We start from the raw sequence: 13,850 nt of genomic DNA, 5'->3' as shown, positions 1-13,850 counted from the left end.
TCTTGAACCGCTAGTAGCCGGGGTGGTGCCGGGTGTGACGTACTCACACGTGGGACTCGAGCTAGAGCTCAGAGGAGTAGCTGAGCCGGGCCCACAGGTGGGGAGGGTATGAGTAAAACCGGTCGGGGTGCCCAACACACGGCCATTTCTGCCCGCATCGAACATTCTCCTGGCGGGGCGGGGGCCCAGTGGGGACTGCTACGCGGGGGTGGGCTTGTTCCTTCCTCCCCCTACCCCTTTTTTTTCAAGCAAAAAAAAAAAAAAAAAAAGACGCGACGGTGTTTCGAAGTTTAATCCGATCAATCGTGGGTGAACCTGAGCTGTCGGGTCTCGACCCTGCCTTTCATAGACGCAATCCGTGCAGCCAAGGCTAGAAATCGCACACTGGTCACAAATCAAAAATCAAAAATAAATAAATAATAAAGAAGATTTATTTAAGTTATTTAAAAAAAAACAAATATAATTAAGGGTGATCTTCCAAGAATAGCACCCCAAAATTCACGCTGCCATATCAATAGTCTACCGGGCAGTCGAGTGCATGATAAATGCACGGAAAATCCGGTTATATTATGTATCATTGTAAAAAGCTTGCAGTTATTATTAATAATGAGACTGGACATAACTTTTTTCGCACTCAACCAAGTTCTGAATAATGTCATGGTTCAGCTTAGAATTATCTTAAATTACATATGAATTATTATATTGTCAATAAATAGCATACTTAAGCTTAGAGATTCTTTAAAATAAAACCTAGCTATATAAATTTTTGGAACTAGCTTTCTATATGTATCCAAATGGTGCAACTTCGCTTTGATCAAAGTTATTCTAGAAGCATGGAAAATTTTCTTCTAACCATCCTTTTAGTTCTTGTTCTTATTTTAATTTCTATGTACCTCATTGAAAAGATCATGTGATTTGCTTAAGACAACTAGGAAGAAGAGACATATACATGGCACCTTCACATCATCGAAGGCATCAATATCGAACTTCTTGTAGAAGATCCTTGATCACATTGATTATATAACAAGCTTTCAAATACAAAAAGTATTTCTAGTTTGTCGAACGAGGAGCTTCAAGACGATGGAGTGTTTAGATTGCTATGTATGGCCATCCCTTGCCTGCACACATGATTTTTACTTTTAATTGGGGAATCATAGAAAACAATCTAATATATAGGATACATCAAACATATCATCACTCCCTCTCACTCATCTCTCATCTATTCTTGAGATATGGGTGCCATGAATGGCAATGTAGACATGTTTTAAAGATGATTGAGAAGATTTTCAATTGACTTTACAAGGAGCAGAAGCATTTCAGATAATATTCTTATTCTATAAGAGAGCATGTGCAACCTTCTCTAGGCTTCCACCTATTGCAGTCTCATGGCTATTAAACTAGATATGGAAAAAGGCCTATAATCGAGTTCGGAGATAGATGGGTTTCTGGGACAAATGGATTGATTGGGTACATGATTGCGTCATAAAGCCTCTCGTTTGCGTGACTGGACAATGGATCCCCATAGATTTCTTAGCGTCCATCGGTTTACAGCATCATCACCCTTTTTCTTCTTATCTTTTTATTATTTGTGTTGATGCATACATGTTGAAACTGCAGTCTCCAACCATGCATTGATTGCTTACTAGCCGAACCAAATAGTCCCACCCATCCCGCACGTTTTGTTGGCTGACAATTGTATTTTGGCGGCCCATGCTATACAAGAGAATGCCATATTGCTGAAGAAAATAGTTATGTGATGCTGCTTGATGTCAAGCCAGAGGGTCAATCTCTCGAAATCTCAAGAAATCAGAGGGTCAACCTCCATTGTGCCAAAAAAAAAAAAAATGAATCCTGATATTTGGAAGCTGATGGGATCTCTCTCGCTCTAAAAAACTCAATATACATCCAGGCTACGCAGTTCCATCGCACGCTGAAATAAAAGCTCATTTCATGAGGTGGTTTTGCAAGATTTCAGAGGAAAGTTGTGGAGCATCAAAGGAACAAGGTTTGGCATGGGCCGCATTTACTTTAGAGGGCAATTGAGAACATTATTGCAGCTGGATAAGCATTAGCTGTGTTTCCGAACTTGGTGGTGTGTTTATTCATCTGCCTTATATCATTGGCATTGTTAATATAGGAAATTTCCTTAGAATTTGCTATTTCTTCCATTTATCCAAAGCCGACAGCCAGGAGTTGGATCATGCCACTGGAAAATGGAGTGGTAGGTCTGAATTGGCTGGGACTTCAAATTGCAAAAGCACTTGCCGTCATAAACAGGTTGGACAACTTACAGCACTTGCCGTCATAATTTCCATTGGAGCTATCATTTCCCGCTGTATCAGCCCATCATGTCGTTTGTTTCTGTGGAGATTTCTAGCAGCAACACTATCATTTCTCAATTACCGAAACCAGTAGATGTCCCAGCACTCATTCCCTGTAACCTGGTTGTCAGGACATTCATTTCTTTTTAGAGATTTTCAGCAGCTAAAAGTACTGCTTCTGGCAGAATCGATAGATGGCAAGCCTTTTAGATGAGAGTAAACTGTTCCTTGGTTCATCCACCATGGAGGTTGGAGCATACAAGGCCTGCAGCTGAAGGTTCAATTCAAATTGTAGCGGCATTGCACCAGTCCGCTTCCTTTTAAGGCCACATTGCTCTTCCAATTCCAAGGTCTGGTTACACCAATTCTGCAGCCAATGCTAAAAAAAATCATTCAGAGGAGTTCAATATAAATCAGTCTGATGATTTCTAGTTTTCTTTTTCCTTTTTTTTTTTGCCACTCCACAAAATGATTCTTCTTTTTGATGGAAAACAAAATGATGCATCATCGAACCGATTTACTGATTCATAGGAACAAAAAGAATGGAGCATCTTGCAGAGAACATAATCAAGCTGCCAGGGTGCTTTTTTAAGCCCTTCCACTTCATAGATTATACTCCTTTCAAATGATGGCAGCTCTGGCAACTGCAGCAAGCAGCAACACTAGAAACTGCTGATCATTAATGCAGGACAAATGAATAGCAACTCTAATAACCTCAGCTAACAGTCATTACATGCACCAACCAGCCTAGTCGGCCACAAATCACAGGCAAAAAATAATCACTTTGATCCTGCTGGTCCCTTTTTTTTTTTCGTACAAGATCCTGCCAGCCCCGTTGAGAGTGTTGATGGAAGCTTAAAACTTAGATTGCATAAACATGCGGATGACTTGTAGAAATCACTCCAGTAAATATCAAGAATAGCGTATGACTAGCCCATGGTTCTCAAATCATAGAACAGATAGCAATACATCTATACAAGACTATCTTGCACAAGTCATCATAATTTCATGACTTCAAATACAAGTTTTATAGCATTCATATATTCTGAAAGCTACATGACACAACAGGATTTTGTTTCAACATATCGTGTGATTGCTATTTTCTTCTATTTCAATGCTCAACAAGAAAACATAAAATTAAAAGGGCTGACTGCAGCTATTATGACACAGCACACCAAATCGGTCAGCAGACACATAAAGTAACCAGCAACCCAACCAGACAATGAAATCAGAATAACTGACAAACACAGTGACTTGTGAAGCCAAATAAAGCAATTTAAGTATGTCAATTTGCATCAAGAATCAGCTTTATTTAATTGTGTGAATATCAAGAACAACTAGCACATTCATTATGACGACTCCTTGATCTCCAAGCAGGTCCCCGTTCCCAGAACAGCTTTCATCTTCATATCATTGCTTAATAAACAGGATTTTCATAATGACACCATCATGAATTGGAAATTCAGTCTCTGCCTATTTGAATCATGATTTAACAATAGCCCCTACATACAGGCTGTTTCTAATTTGTGGGGCGGTTGTTGCTGTTTCTGTTATGGCAAGAACATCTTGCAGTTACCTATTGATTGCCAGGAGGAATTTGTTTAATCCTGCCTGTGTCCTTCGAGGATCAAAATGAAAATGTCACGTCCATCAGCTGAAACTATAACAGTATTTTAAAAGATCTAGATTCCTTTAAAGGTAGCCATCCAAGCAACGAAAGATAACCTTGCTACATCTTGAGTATCAATACCAGAAAAGCATCTCGAATATCCTTCAAATAATGTTTCTCCATGCCTATGATGGCACTTAAGCATAATCTTCCACCATGTTCTCTCTGTTGTTGACACTACTAATTTCCTGAAATTAGAACTAGCAAGATACAAGTGTTAGTTTCCTAAATGCTCCATTGTAAATTTGAAAAGAAGAATTATTTCCAAAATTCCTGAATTTTCAACATTTTTTTCATAAAGCCGATCCCAGTTACACCATCACCAACTCAACAGGTATGCTTGAAACAAGAACAGTAAAATGATAAGAAAATTTGGGAAATACATGTTGATAAGAAAATGATAGCAACAGTAAAATGAAAGTTGTATAGAGTTATATGCCTTGACCATACACTTGAAATAATAACATATGTATACAGGGCATGAAAGCTTTTCAATGGCGGTAATTGCAAAACTTACCACCATGTGTTTCATCAGGGTTTACTACATACTCTTATGACTCATCATCTCCAATAAGAACTCAAAACTGTGTGTCATTGGCATAAGTCAAAGATCACAGATATGCTGCAATATTAGAAAGATCCCAGCTCTAGTCATCATCAGATGTGCCAGACAGGAATGACTTAACTGTCTCATAAGTCATGAAAACAATGCCAACACCAGGGACAACTTTGTAGTACTCGGGCAAGATGCCTCTGTACAAGCCGCGAAAGCCTTCAGTGTGAACTATGTGCCTGAATGCCCCAAAAAGGCCCGAGTTGTAGACACGAGCCCTTCCAGCTGCCCCTTCCAATTGCATCCGCCTCCTCACAAGATCTAATGGAAATGTCACTGCAGAATGGTAGATGAGTCAGCATTCCAAATGCCAAACTTGAACAAACAACAAATATAAACTCATGCAGTATGCACTGCTGCAATCACTCATCCTGCGTATTAACTTGGAATTATTACTGAAATCATTATTTATACAATGCCCAGAATCTTCAATGCTAGCACTAGAGATAATCCTGACAGATAGGCTAAAACAACAGGATCAGCATAAAATACATAATTTAGCAATCAAACGCAACATAACAATAGATTCAAGCCAATCACAATATGACGAGTAGAGATGACAAAGAACATTAAAAGTTAAGGATCTCTCTCCTTCTCTCTGTGTGTGCGTGCACGCCAGTGTACGTGTGTGCCATTGTTAATTCTTCACTCCAATCAGAACTTGGACAAAGTCAAAACAAGGACACGAGTAAATCCATTGAGCCTTACGTGAACTTCTATATAGAGAATGCATTATCTGAAGAGTTGCATAATGCTCAGATAGAACACATAGCATGAAAGAGAGCTTGATTATGTCGCGTCTAATGACTGCACAAGGTTGTCAAATTGAGACAGGCGGAAGTTCAATTTCATAAACTGATGGAAAACACATGCATATAACTATGTTGGAAATAAAGTTGAATCAAGTATTTCATTGTCCAAGATGATCTTGAAGTCAAGCTAGCAATTGGTCTGTGAACTTATTGATTATCAACCAAGAGAGGACACCAAAATCTGATCATATTTCAAATAAGCAGAAATTTCTGCATATAATCATGTGTCCTACCAGCAGTTTGTAGTACACAAGCAAGAAGGCACAACTTAGTAGCCAACAGATGTATCATTTCAACTTGATAATCTCACAATTAGAATAAGAGAGGCCCAGAATGGCATTCAGTGGCCCACAGATACCAATGTTTGTAAACCAGATCTTAGTAGATGGAATCTTCTACCAAAGGTAATGCACCTACTTTAGAATCTTTTTCGAATATCGAACCTGCAAAAGCACTTCCATACTAAAAATGTTTCTAAAATATCGACTTCCCCGCACCCACACCCGCTCCCAATTCTATCAACTAAGAACCAGATTCTTATCAAATGAAGAAATAGCTGGGCAAGAGTCTGTAATAAAGAAAAAACAGAGCAATATCCCTATTGAAGGGGAAGAGTTAAAAAAAAAAAGGATAGCTGTCAAGGAAATAGTCCTAAAAAGATATAAGAGCCCAAATTGAACCTCGCCCATGGATGAAAAAGCAGAAGCTACATTCTAAACCCCATTTGCAGGTTACATGGCCACAAACATGGCTTTTACAAGAGCTCAAGGAAGTATCTCCCTCATCTCAAATGTCTGTAGTCTACTGGAGCAAGCATCTTCCTTCTCTCCTTAAAAACATGTGTCGCATACACCAGATTCCAATATTTGAGGCAAAACCTTCATGCTTGACATGCATGACCAGAAGTCCAGAGCATTTGCATACATTGCATGTTTTGAGATAAATAGTGATACAAAAGCGCTCACCCCGGCAAGTATTCATAATGGTCCATATCATGTGCCTAATACATTCAGATCCCAAACTTAAGGCAATACTTTCTAGTTTTATGTGGTTGACCTTCTACTCAGGCTTACATTGCAATTGGGCTTAACTAGTTGAGCCAACCCAACTTTAAGGATAACTTCAAGGATAACCAGCATAAACAGGATATTGGTATTTTATCTGCATTTAATGGTTCCCTTGCATATCAATTTATTGTGAGATTACAAGGTCTCCTGTTATCAAGTCCTCGTGGCATCTCTCCTTTTTTTGTCTATCACCTTTGTTCTTCAACCCTTGGTGAACTAGAACCCTGTTAGCACCATGTAAAACACACAAAATCCCGTCAATATAAATAATTTATATTTGATGTTGGAACAAAGAAAAATAGAAGCACGATATGGTTTAGTTCCGCTGAAAAGTTGAAATTGAGATTTCAGTTCAGGTCGGTCGACTATACAGGGAAGACTTTGAGATCCATACCATCATGTGCATGGGCATAGAGATGAGATATGAATACAACATGTTATGCATTCGCAATATAACAAATCTTGAAAAACTGAGATATGATATGGCTAAGATACGCCAATGAATATGCACATATAACATGCATATAGAAATATACTTTCACAACAACATATACATTTATGCATTTTAATGTTTGAAAAAAAAAGGCATACATAAAATATAGTAGGTTATCAAAATAACATACTCCATACTTCACCTAATAACATCAACTTTTATGAGCTTATCATTTAATCATCATTCAAATCCACAGACCCACATACTACATATTAAAATATTAACATCATAGACTCTAAAATTGACCATTCGCTTTTAAAAGGTTAACATTTAAAAATGGAAGAAAACACCTTTCCCCCATATTTTGAAGGTATTGGGAAAGTATCTCAAGTGTATCTAGGAAGTAACAAAAAGTTTTTCTAGAAACTTATACAATAGGATACTTAATACAAGTATCAGGTGCATATCAGGGAAGTATTCAACAATTATTAATATTCGATTTGTATTTGATACAAACAAGGCATGTGATCTGAAGTATCCATGCTTCTTCCCAGCTTTTGAGGCAGGGTGCTTGCAAATCTCAAAGTCTCCAATGTCCACTTGGTTGAGGCCTAACCCGCACTCATAGAAGCATATCTTAAGGAATAGGTATTTTAAAGTAACATAATTTTGAACTGAATGGATGCAAAAATCAACAATCTACTTCTTATGGAAGGGAGCAGAGTACGGTAATCTACAAATGTATTTGAGTGGCCCACTTAATTTTGAAAAAAGTCTCCGATATATGCACTAAAGCCATAGAATTTCACTGTCAGTATTTTAACCCATTCTTCGTCCTGGTTTCCATCTACTCACTAGTTCTTTTGATTGAATATTTGCTAGTTCTTTTGAATCTCATTTTTATGTCATATGAAACTTGGAGATTTCATCTTGTCAAGTGATCAATTACTTGCCTGTTGATGATGCAATGCCAGAAAGACTTCCACAAGCCAAGCTAACAAAGACTGCACTATCACGTGGCCTGATTCCAAATAATCAAAATGCACATATTAGCATCAATCAGGCAATGGAAAGAATAATTTTTTCAGCATACAAAGTTCTAGATTTTATTTAATCAAAGTGCACTCCTGTCACCTTTGCAGTTTCCAACGGGACTTCAAGGTTTCATAAACAGAAAAGCTGATCGCTATACTAGGTCCAACCCCCTGCAGGTAACCAGTTATCAATGTCAACCCAAAACAAATAAAAAACATTGTAGTCCCAACTAAAGTAAATTGCATGATAATTTACCAGTAATGTTGCTCCTAGACCCCTATATAGCCCTTTTATACCCTCATCTCTGCAGATGGCATAGAGCGCATGTGAAATGCCTCTGTAATATATAGTTTTTGTCTGCACAATTTCAAATCACACAAATTCATAATATACTAAAAATATCTGCAATACCTGCTCTAAACAGCAATGTACAAACTACATAACACATCAAAAAACACAAATGTCCTGCAGTGGTGAAGATATTTATGACTTTGCATTGAGAAGAGCTAATGAACTAGACAACATAAAATAACCAGGAAAACATAAAAATAAGTTATATAAAACTTATGTGTTTTATCAATCCATGGAGGTTGAGAATATTACAATAGAAGATTTGGTTATTAAAGGCACTTCAAAACAATACTCAAATCAATGAAAATAAATCCAAAGGTTATACCAAGGCAACATGGAGCCAAGGAGCATCCACCTTGTACTTTGGCTAACCTGGGTTATTTTCCATTGTCACAAGACGTCTAGCACCACAGGTGCGTTTACATCCTTACCATCTTTATTTGTTATCTTTATCCACTGATTCGACAAGGCAATTGAGAAATTTTGTTATTATTGTTAGTGATAATATGATAAATCATGTAAAAAATAGGTGATTCAATTATTAACAGTATTCTTGGCCATTTTTCACTTTTTTTCATACACTAACCGTCAGCCAATGCATCGTAAGCAACTAGTTTTTAGACAATATGACATGAGCTGTGGAACCTACTAGGGCTCTAACATAAGGAGCTCAATCTATATTTAAGAAAATAAAGAGCAGGGAAATACATTAGAAACCATGGGAAAAGCAATTAAAATGACTTGCATTGAATAAGAATGCAAACTTAAGAGAAATTAATGAGGAAGGATCGGTATCACCAACTGACCATGGTTGATGGGAATGAAATATATTACTTTTGTGGACAACATGCTTGTGTAAGATACACTCCAAAATTTGCAAATGAATGCAAATCTCATAGTAGTTATAACAGAAACAAAACATACCTAAAGATACTGATAGATGGAAGAATAAATACAGACCAGGTCACACTGCAATGCAGAAGATGGAACTAGCAATTTCAAGAGAATCAAGCTATCAAAAACTAGATAAAATAATGACTCTAGTATATTTTTAGAAACACATACAAGCTGCTTGTATGATTAAAAAGCGGGCACAACACGGACTAGTGGCAGCATGATGATGGCAGACATTCATTAGATTTCTTTTTATAAAACAAGGAATTAGCCATAAAGTCTTTACAAAACAAATGGACTCAATACAAAAGTCTATCCCTCATTCATGTGGCTAGGCACACAGAATATGTTCCAGAAACACAAACAAGAATTCTAATTTCTATATGAGAGCTAAAAACTATAGTAAGCAACTGTGAGTCCACTGGTAGATCGTCCATGATCCACGTAATGACTTCTAGATATTTATGCAATTATTATCAAGGGCTAAATCATAAAATTCTTAAATGAGAACATCATATAAATAAGAACAATGGAAAGAGTACTTCATAACAGTACAATGCATAAGCTTCTACACTGCTACAAACAGTATCATTGCCTCAAAATATGGTTAAATAAACTTTTCATGTCTTCAAACCCTTAAAGAGAGATCGATCGGCCAATTTTTTTGTTCCAATTTATATCTGGAAAACTAAGAAGTCTTCCTTCAAATATTATTGCTAAAGTTGAAAATACTAAGAAGTTTTCCTTCAAATATGATTGCTAAAGTTGAAACTAACAGATGGACGGCTGCTTGACCTGTCATATGAATCATCGGATTACCTGAGCAGCAAGACGTGTCCTCACGAGATCCAATGGGTATGTCATAGATGCAGCTGTTATTCCTGCCAGACCACCAGCTATTAATCCCACACATACATCTGCACTCGCATATTCTCTATGCCTATGTAGCCCTGGAACTAACTGTAGAAACTGCAAAATATAAGAAAATGTTGTTATTGAATTAGAAACCACAACACTCAGTTAGCTGACAGGCTAGCATACATCTCTCCAGTGAGTTTTCGCACTTACATGCTTGTAGCGTTCAAAAGCATAAAAGCTAATCGAGGAATAAGGTAAGCGATGAGCAATGGTAACCAAATTTCCCTTCCAGAATGCTCTAAACCCTTCCTCATAAACAATACGGGAAGCCTCACGCCACATGCTAGCCTTGCTTAGAGTTGCAACATCAGAATGCATGCCTTGCACCTACAAACAAAATGCCACAGAGCTAGTTGCTGATTTGAGGGTTTTGCACAATGAAAAAGCCAAAAGACTGGATTCTACCTATATGAGACCAACAATACAGATTATCCGAGAATAAACCACAAGATTATGGATGCTTACACAAATGACGGAGAAATTGGATAATTGGAAGTAGAAGAATGGATACAAAAAAAGAAAGAGATTAAAAAGGAAACATGATCGGATCTTGATATAACAGTTTCACAAAGACACGAACCAAGGCTTCTAGAAAATGCATCACCTTATAATCACAACATGTGATCCTAGTGCTCAATTTAGAGTAAAATAAATTCAAACCACTGAATGTTTAAACACTTAAGCAAACTATAGAGAACCTATATTGAGGGACTTTGTAAGATAATGTAGACAATTAATGTTGAGTTTAAATTTTAATTAAGCTAATGATTGCAGATAACAGGCTATCTTATTAATAGAGAATCAAGCGTTCCATGCTTCCTCATATGAGCATCAGATGTGCCTCCATACTTTCTCTTGCATGCCTACACACACCCAAAACTACATGGACTATGTAGATAGAATACGGAATGGACATGGTTGGGACATATTGTTCATAAGATTTGGAGTTCTAAATATTCCTATTATCTATTAGACATGCAACACAAGAGACTTTATGTTGCAACTCCCTTTTTTTACAAATAACCATCATCGGCAATGTTAAAATGACAAAGTCCATGGTCCATTTTGACTACGTACCTCCGAGTTTCAGACTCACACTTGATCAGCAACACCACTTGCCAGGGTTTACAATCTGGCATTCACATAATGCCCTGTGTGGCTGGGACATTCATACCATTCTAATTCTTGGGTCTGTTCTAAATACTATTCGACTCGGGAAGCCTCATTTTCAAAAGAACCCGAAGATGATCCCAAGATTTTCTTTTTACTGGCAACTTGTGCTCTTGAAATTTCTTAAATAAGTATGTGCTGTGCTTTTTGTAAATATTACTAGCGCACCCCCCCCCCCCCCCCCCCCCCACCCAACAACAACGAAAAAAAAAAACAAGAGAGATCATAACAAATTATTTAACACAAATGGCGAAAAATCCCTCCTGTTGAGCATCGAAGGAAAGGGGAGAAAGCGATGACCTACCTGGAAGAGAATGGTGAGGCGAGCGAGGGGAGCCGTGCAGGTCTTGCTAACCGCTCCGGCGACCCCTCCGGCGAGGAGATGCACCGACGTCCCGATCTGCGGCTGCTGCTGCAGGCCCTGCTGCCGAGTTCGCTGGTGGTGGGCCTGGGAGAAGCGCCGGACCCCACCGTCAACGGCGACGGCGTGGCTGGAAGCGAGAGCCCTCTGCCCCCCGCCCTCCATGACCACCCCGACCCGCGCCTCCGTCTGCATCGCCGCTCCCCGGATTGATACAAGAACGTGAACCCGGGAACCCTAGAAACGAGCCCAAGCAGCTTCGACGTCCATGGAGGCCACCCCAAATCCAACTCAAACCCTCGAAAACAAATAGAAACCTAGATATATTTCGTCAAGCTCGATTTGAAAGAGGGTAGATTTCGTCGTTATGCCGGTTACGAGGATTTTTTATTTTTTTGAAGCAAGAAATGTAAGATCGGGTTTTGTTGGATCGGACGGTGGAGATGAAGAATTCGCGAGATCGGGCAACCCTAGCACGTCGAGCCGATACCGGAGCACATCCGAGGGAATATCCGTCGGCGTCTCTGGCTCGGGTTCTTGGAATATTCTGCCTTCAACCCGTAAACGTGGCGGGGCATGGCTTGCAAGGAGGGGCGGTTCTCTGCAAGCATGAGCCCAGCGATATAACCACATGCTAGCGTCTGGCTTAAGCCCAAGGAAGGCGTCGACACAATCACAAGCCTACCATCTGGCCCAAGCCCAATCAAACGGCAGTGATCCTAACATTTTTTCTACGGAAAGATGGGACCGCCGGACGCTCTGCCGGTACCCGAACGCATTGTTCTCCTTGTGACCTCTCTCGAGCGTCAGATATAAATGGGCTGGGTAGGACCATGGGCCTTCCATCTCGCAGCCTTGGACCGGCCGAGCGAAGGAATAGAATGGGCAATGGACACAGGCCATGTGCATCTGTATCATTGGACCTTCACCAAAGCATCATAAATTATAACCAGCAAATTGCTATCGCATGATGGTATCCCGTATCCGCCACCTTCAACATTCCATCTTCAGTTCGGGTCCAAATTAAACAAAAGTTTTTCCTGCACCACCCACCCAATATATTAGAGGTTCCTCACCGATGAGACAACCATGCTCCTCGCCCTCCCAAAAAAAAGGTGACACTTAAAATTAAGTACCATTCGAGTCTGGGTTCATCCATCCATCCATCCCGTATGGGGAGAATCATTGAGTCGCCGTGGTTAGCAGTACCATGTCATTCGATTTCAAGAGCGTTTTCATCGCTTCCAGTGAAGACATGAATATCGATAGACAACGGCAGGGACCACGTTTGCTTCTCGTGCAGGCAGGTGCAACAAAATATCGATGGCATGAATCTGAACTGCAGAAATGTCCGAGTCGATTAATTGGATGAAATACAATAATTTCTATGAAAATGAATCATCGTATTTCCGTAAAGAGTTAGCACGGAGATTCAATAAAATATTCTTTTTTCACAGTTCCATGAGAGACCATGCCTGCGATTCTTGTATGTTGCTCCTCATCCCTCGACAAGGTTTGTACCGTTATCCAGCACTTCCCAGCACAATATACGTAAAATTATCGACCCTATTATGTCGTCGTAAAACTAAAAGATATTTATATTCATATTAAGCGATACTTTTTAATTACACTTTTGCCTTGCTATTCACTGTTCATGATGTAACATATTACCGGCCCGTCATGAGAGCAGACTCTCCGGTGGCAATTCCTTTTTTTTTTTTTTTTTTTTGGGTACAAGGTGGCAATTCTTTTTTAGTTTGCCATCCTTGATTGGTTCACCATTTTCAGTATGATGGTAGAGTCAAATAACATCTCAAAACATTTGCATTAACGTGCACAATCTTTCACGCATACCGATCGCATGTAAGTGATTAAAGTTTCCACACTTTTACTAGAACAACGAAGGGCGACCTAATCAGATCTATAACTACGAGTCCATGAACCACCAACGATGGAATTTAGAATCTCTAACTACAACTTAAAGCCCTAATGATTTGGTTGAGAGGGGTTAAGCTCTCCCATACCCTTGCCCTATCCAGTATTAACAACATTACCAATTAACATAGATAAGAAGCATCATCTACAACTGGAAGAGGAGAGCATCACTGAACAGAAAGGTTGGAAAAGCAAAGCTAGCTTACTGGCTGAGAGCACCATCGTCCAAACTACTTCCGAGAAGCTCCGGCGTAGAGAGAGAGCCCAACGG

General features: G+C 39.2%; 1 protein-coding gene across 6 annotated transcripts; it reads right to left on the bottom strand.

Annotated features, from left to right (window-relative positions):
- Positions 1-3,610: 3,610 nt before the first annotated feature.
- On the bottom strand, positions 3,611-12,242 carry LOC103722655 (uncharacterized). Of its 6 annotated transcripts, none has more exons than XR_606503.5 (8): positions 11,588-12,239; positions 10,264-10,440; positions 10,015-10,164; positions 8,206-8,307; positions 8,050-8,120; positions 7,869-7,936; positions 4,508-4,879; positions 3,611-4,190 (listed from the first exon to the last, which is right to left on the bottom strand). XR_606503.5 is itself a non-coding variant. In XM_008813290.5 (7 exons), exons 1-7 carry the CDS (start codon positions 11,837-11,839, stop codon positions 4,638-4,640), a joined length of 1,062 nt encoding a protein of 353 aa, XP_008811512.3. In that variant the 5' UTR covers positions 11,840-12,161; the 3' UTR covers positions 3,611-4,637. The 6 variants fall into 6 exon arrangements, 2 of the variants coding, with proteins under 2 accessions (XP_008811512.3, XP_088558312.1); XR_606504.5 differs by having other exon boundaries at positions 3,611-4,178; positions 11,588-12,124; XR_015967677.1 differs by lacking the exon at positions 10,264-10,440 and having other exon boundaries at positions 3,611-4,178; positions 11,588-12,175.
- Between the last annotated feature and the right edge of the window lie 1,608 nt (positions 12,243-13,850).

Source organism: Phoenix dactylifera, chromosome 8, assembly GCF_051530095.1.
Source record: "Phoenix dactylifera cultivar Ajwa chromosome 8, Ajwa_hap1_PhDact_Kaust_v1.1, whole genome shotgun sequence".
NCBI lineage: Eukaryota > Viridiplantae > Streptophyta > Magnoliopsida > Arecales > Arecaceae > Phoenix > Phoenix dactylifera.
Note: the sequence above shows the minus strand (reverse complement) of the source record. Positions and strands in the feature narration are given on the sequence as shown.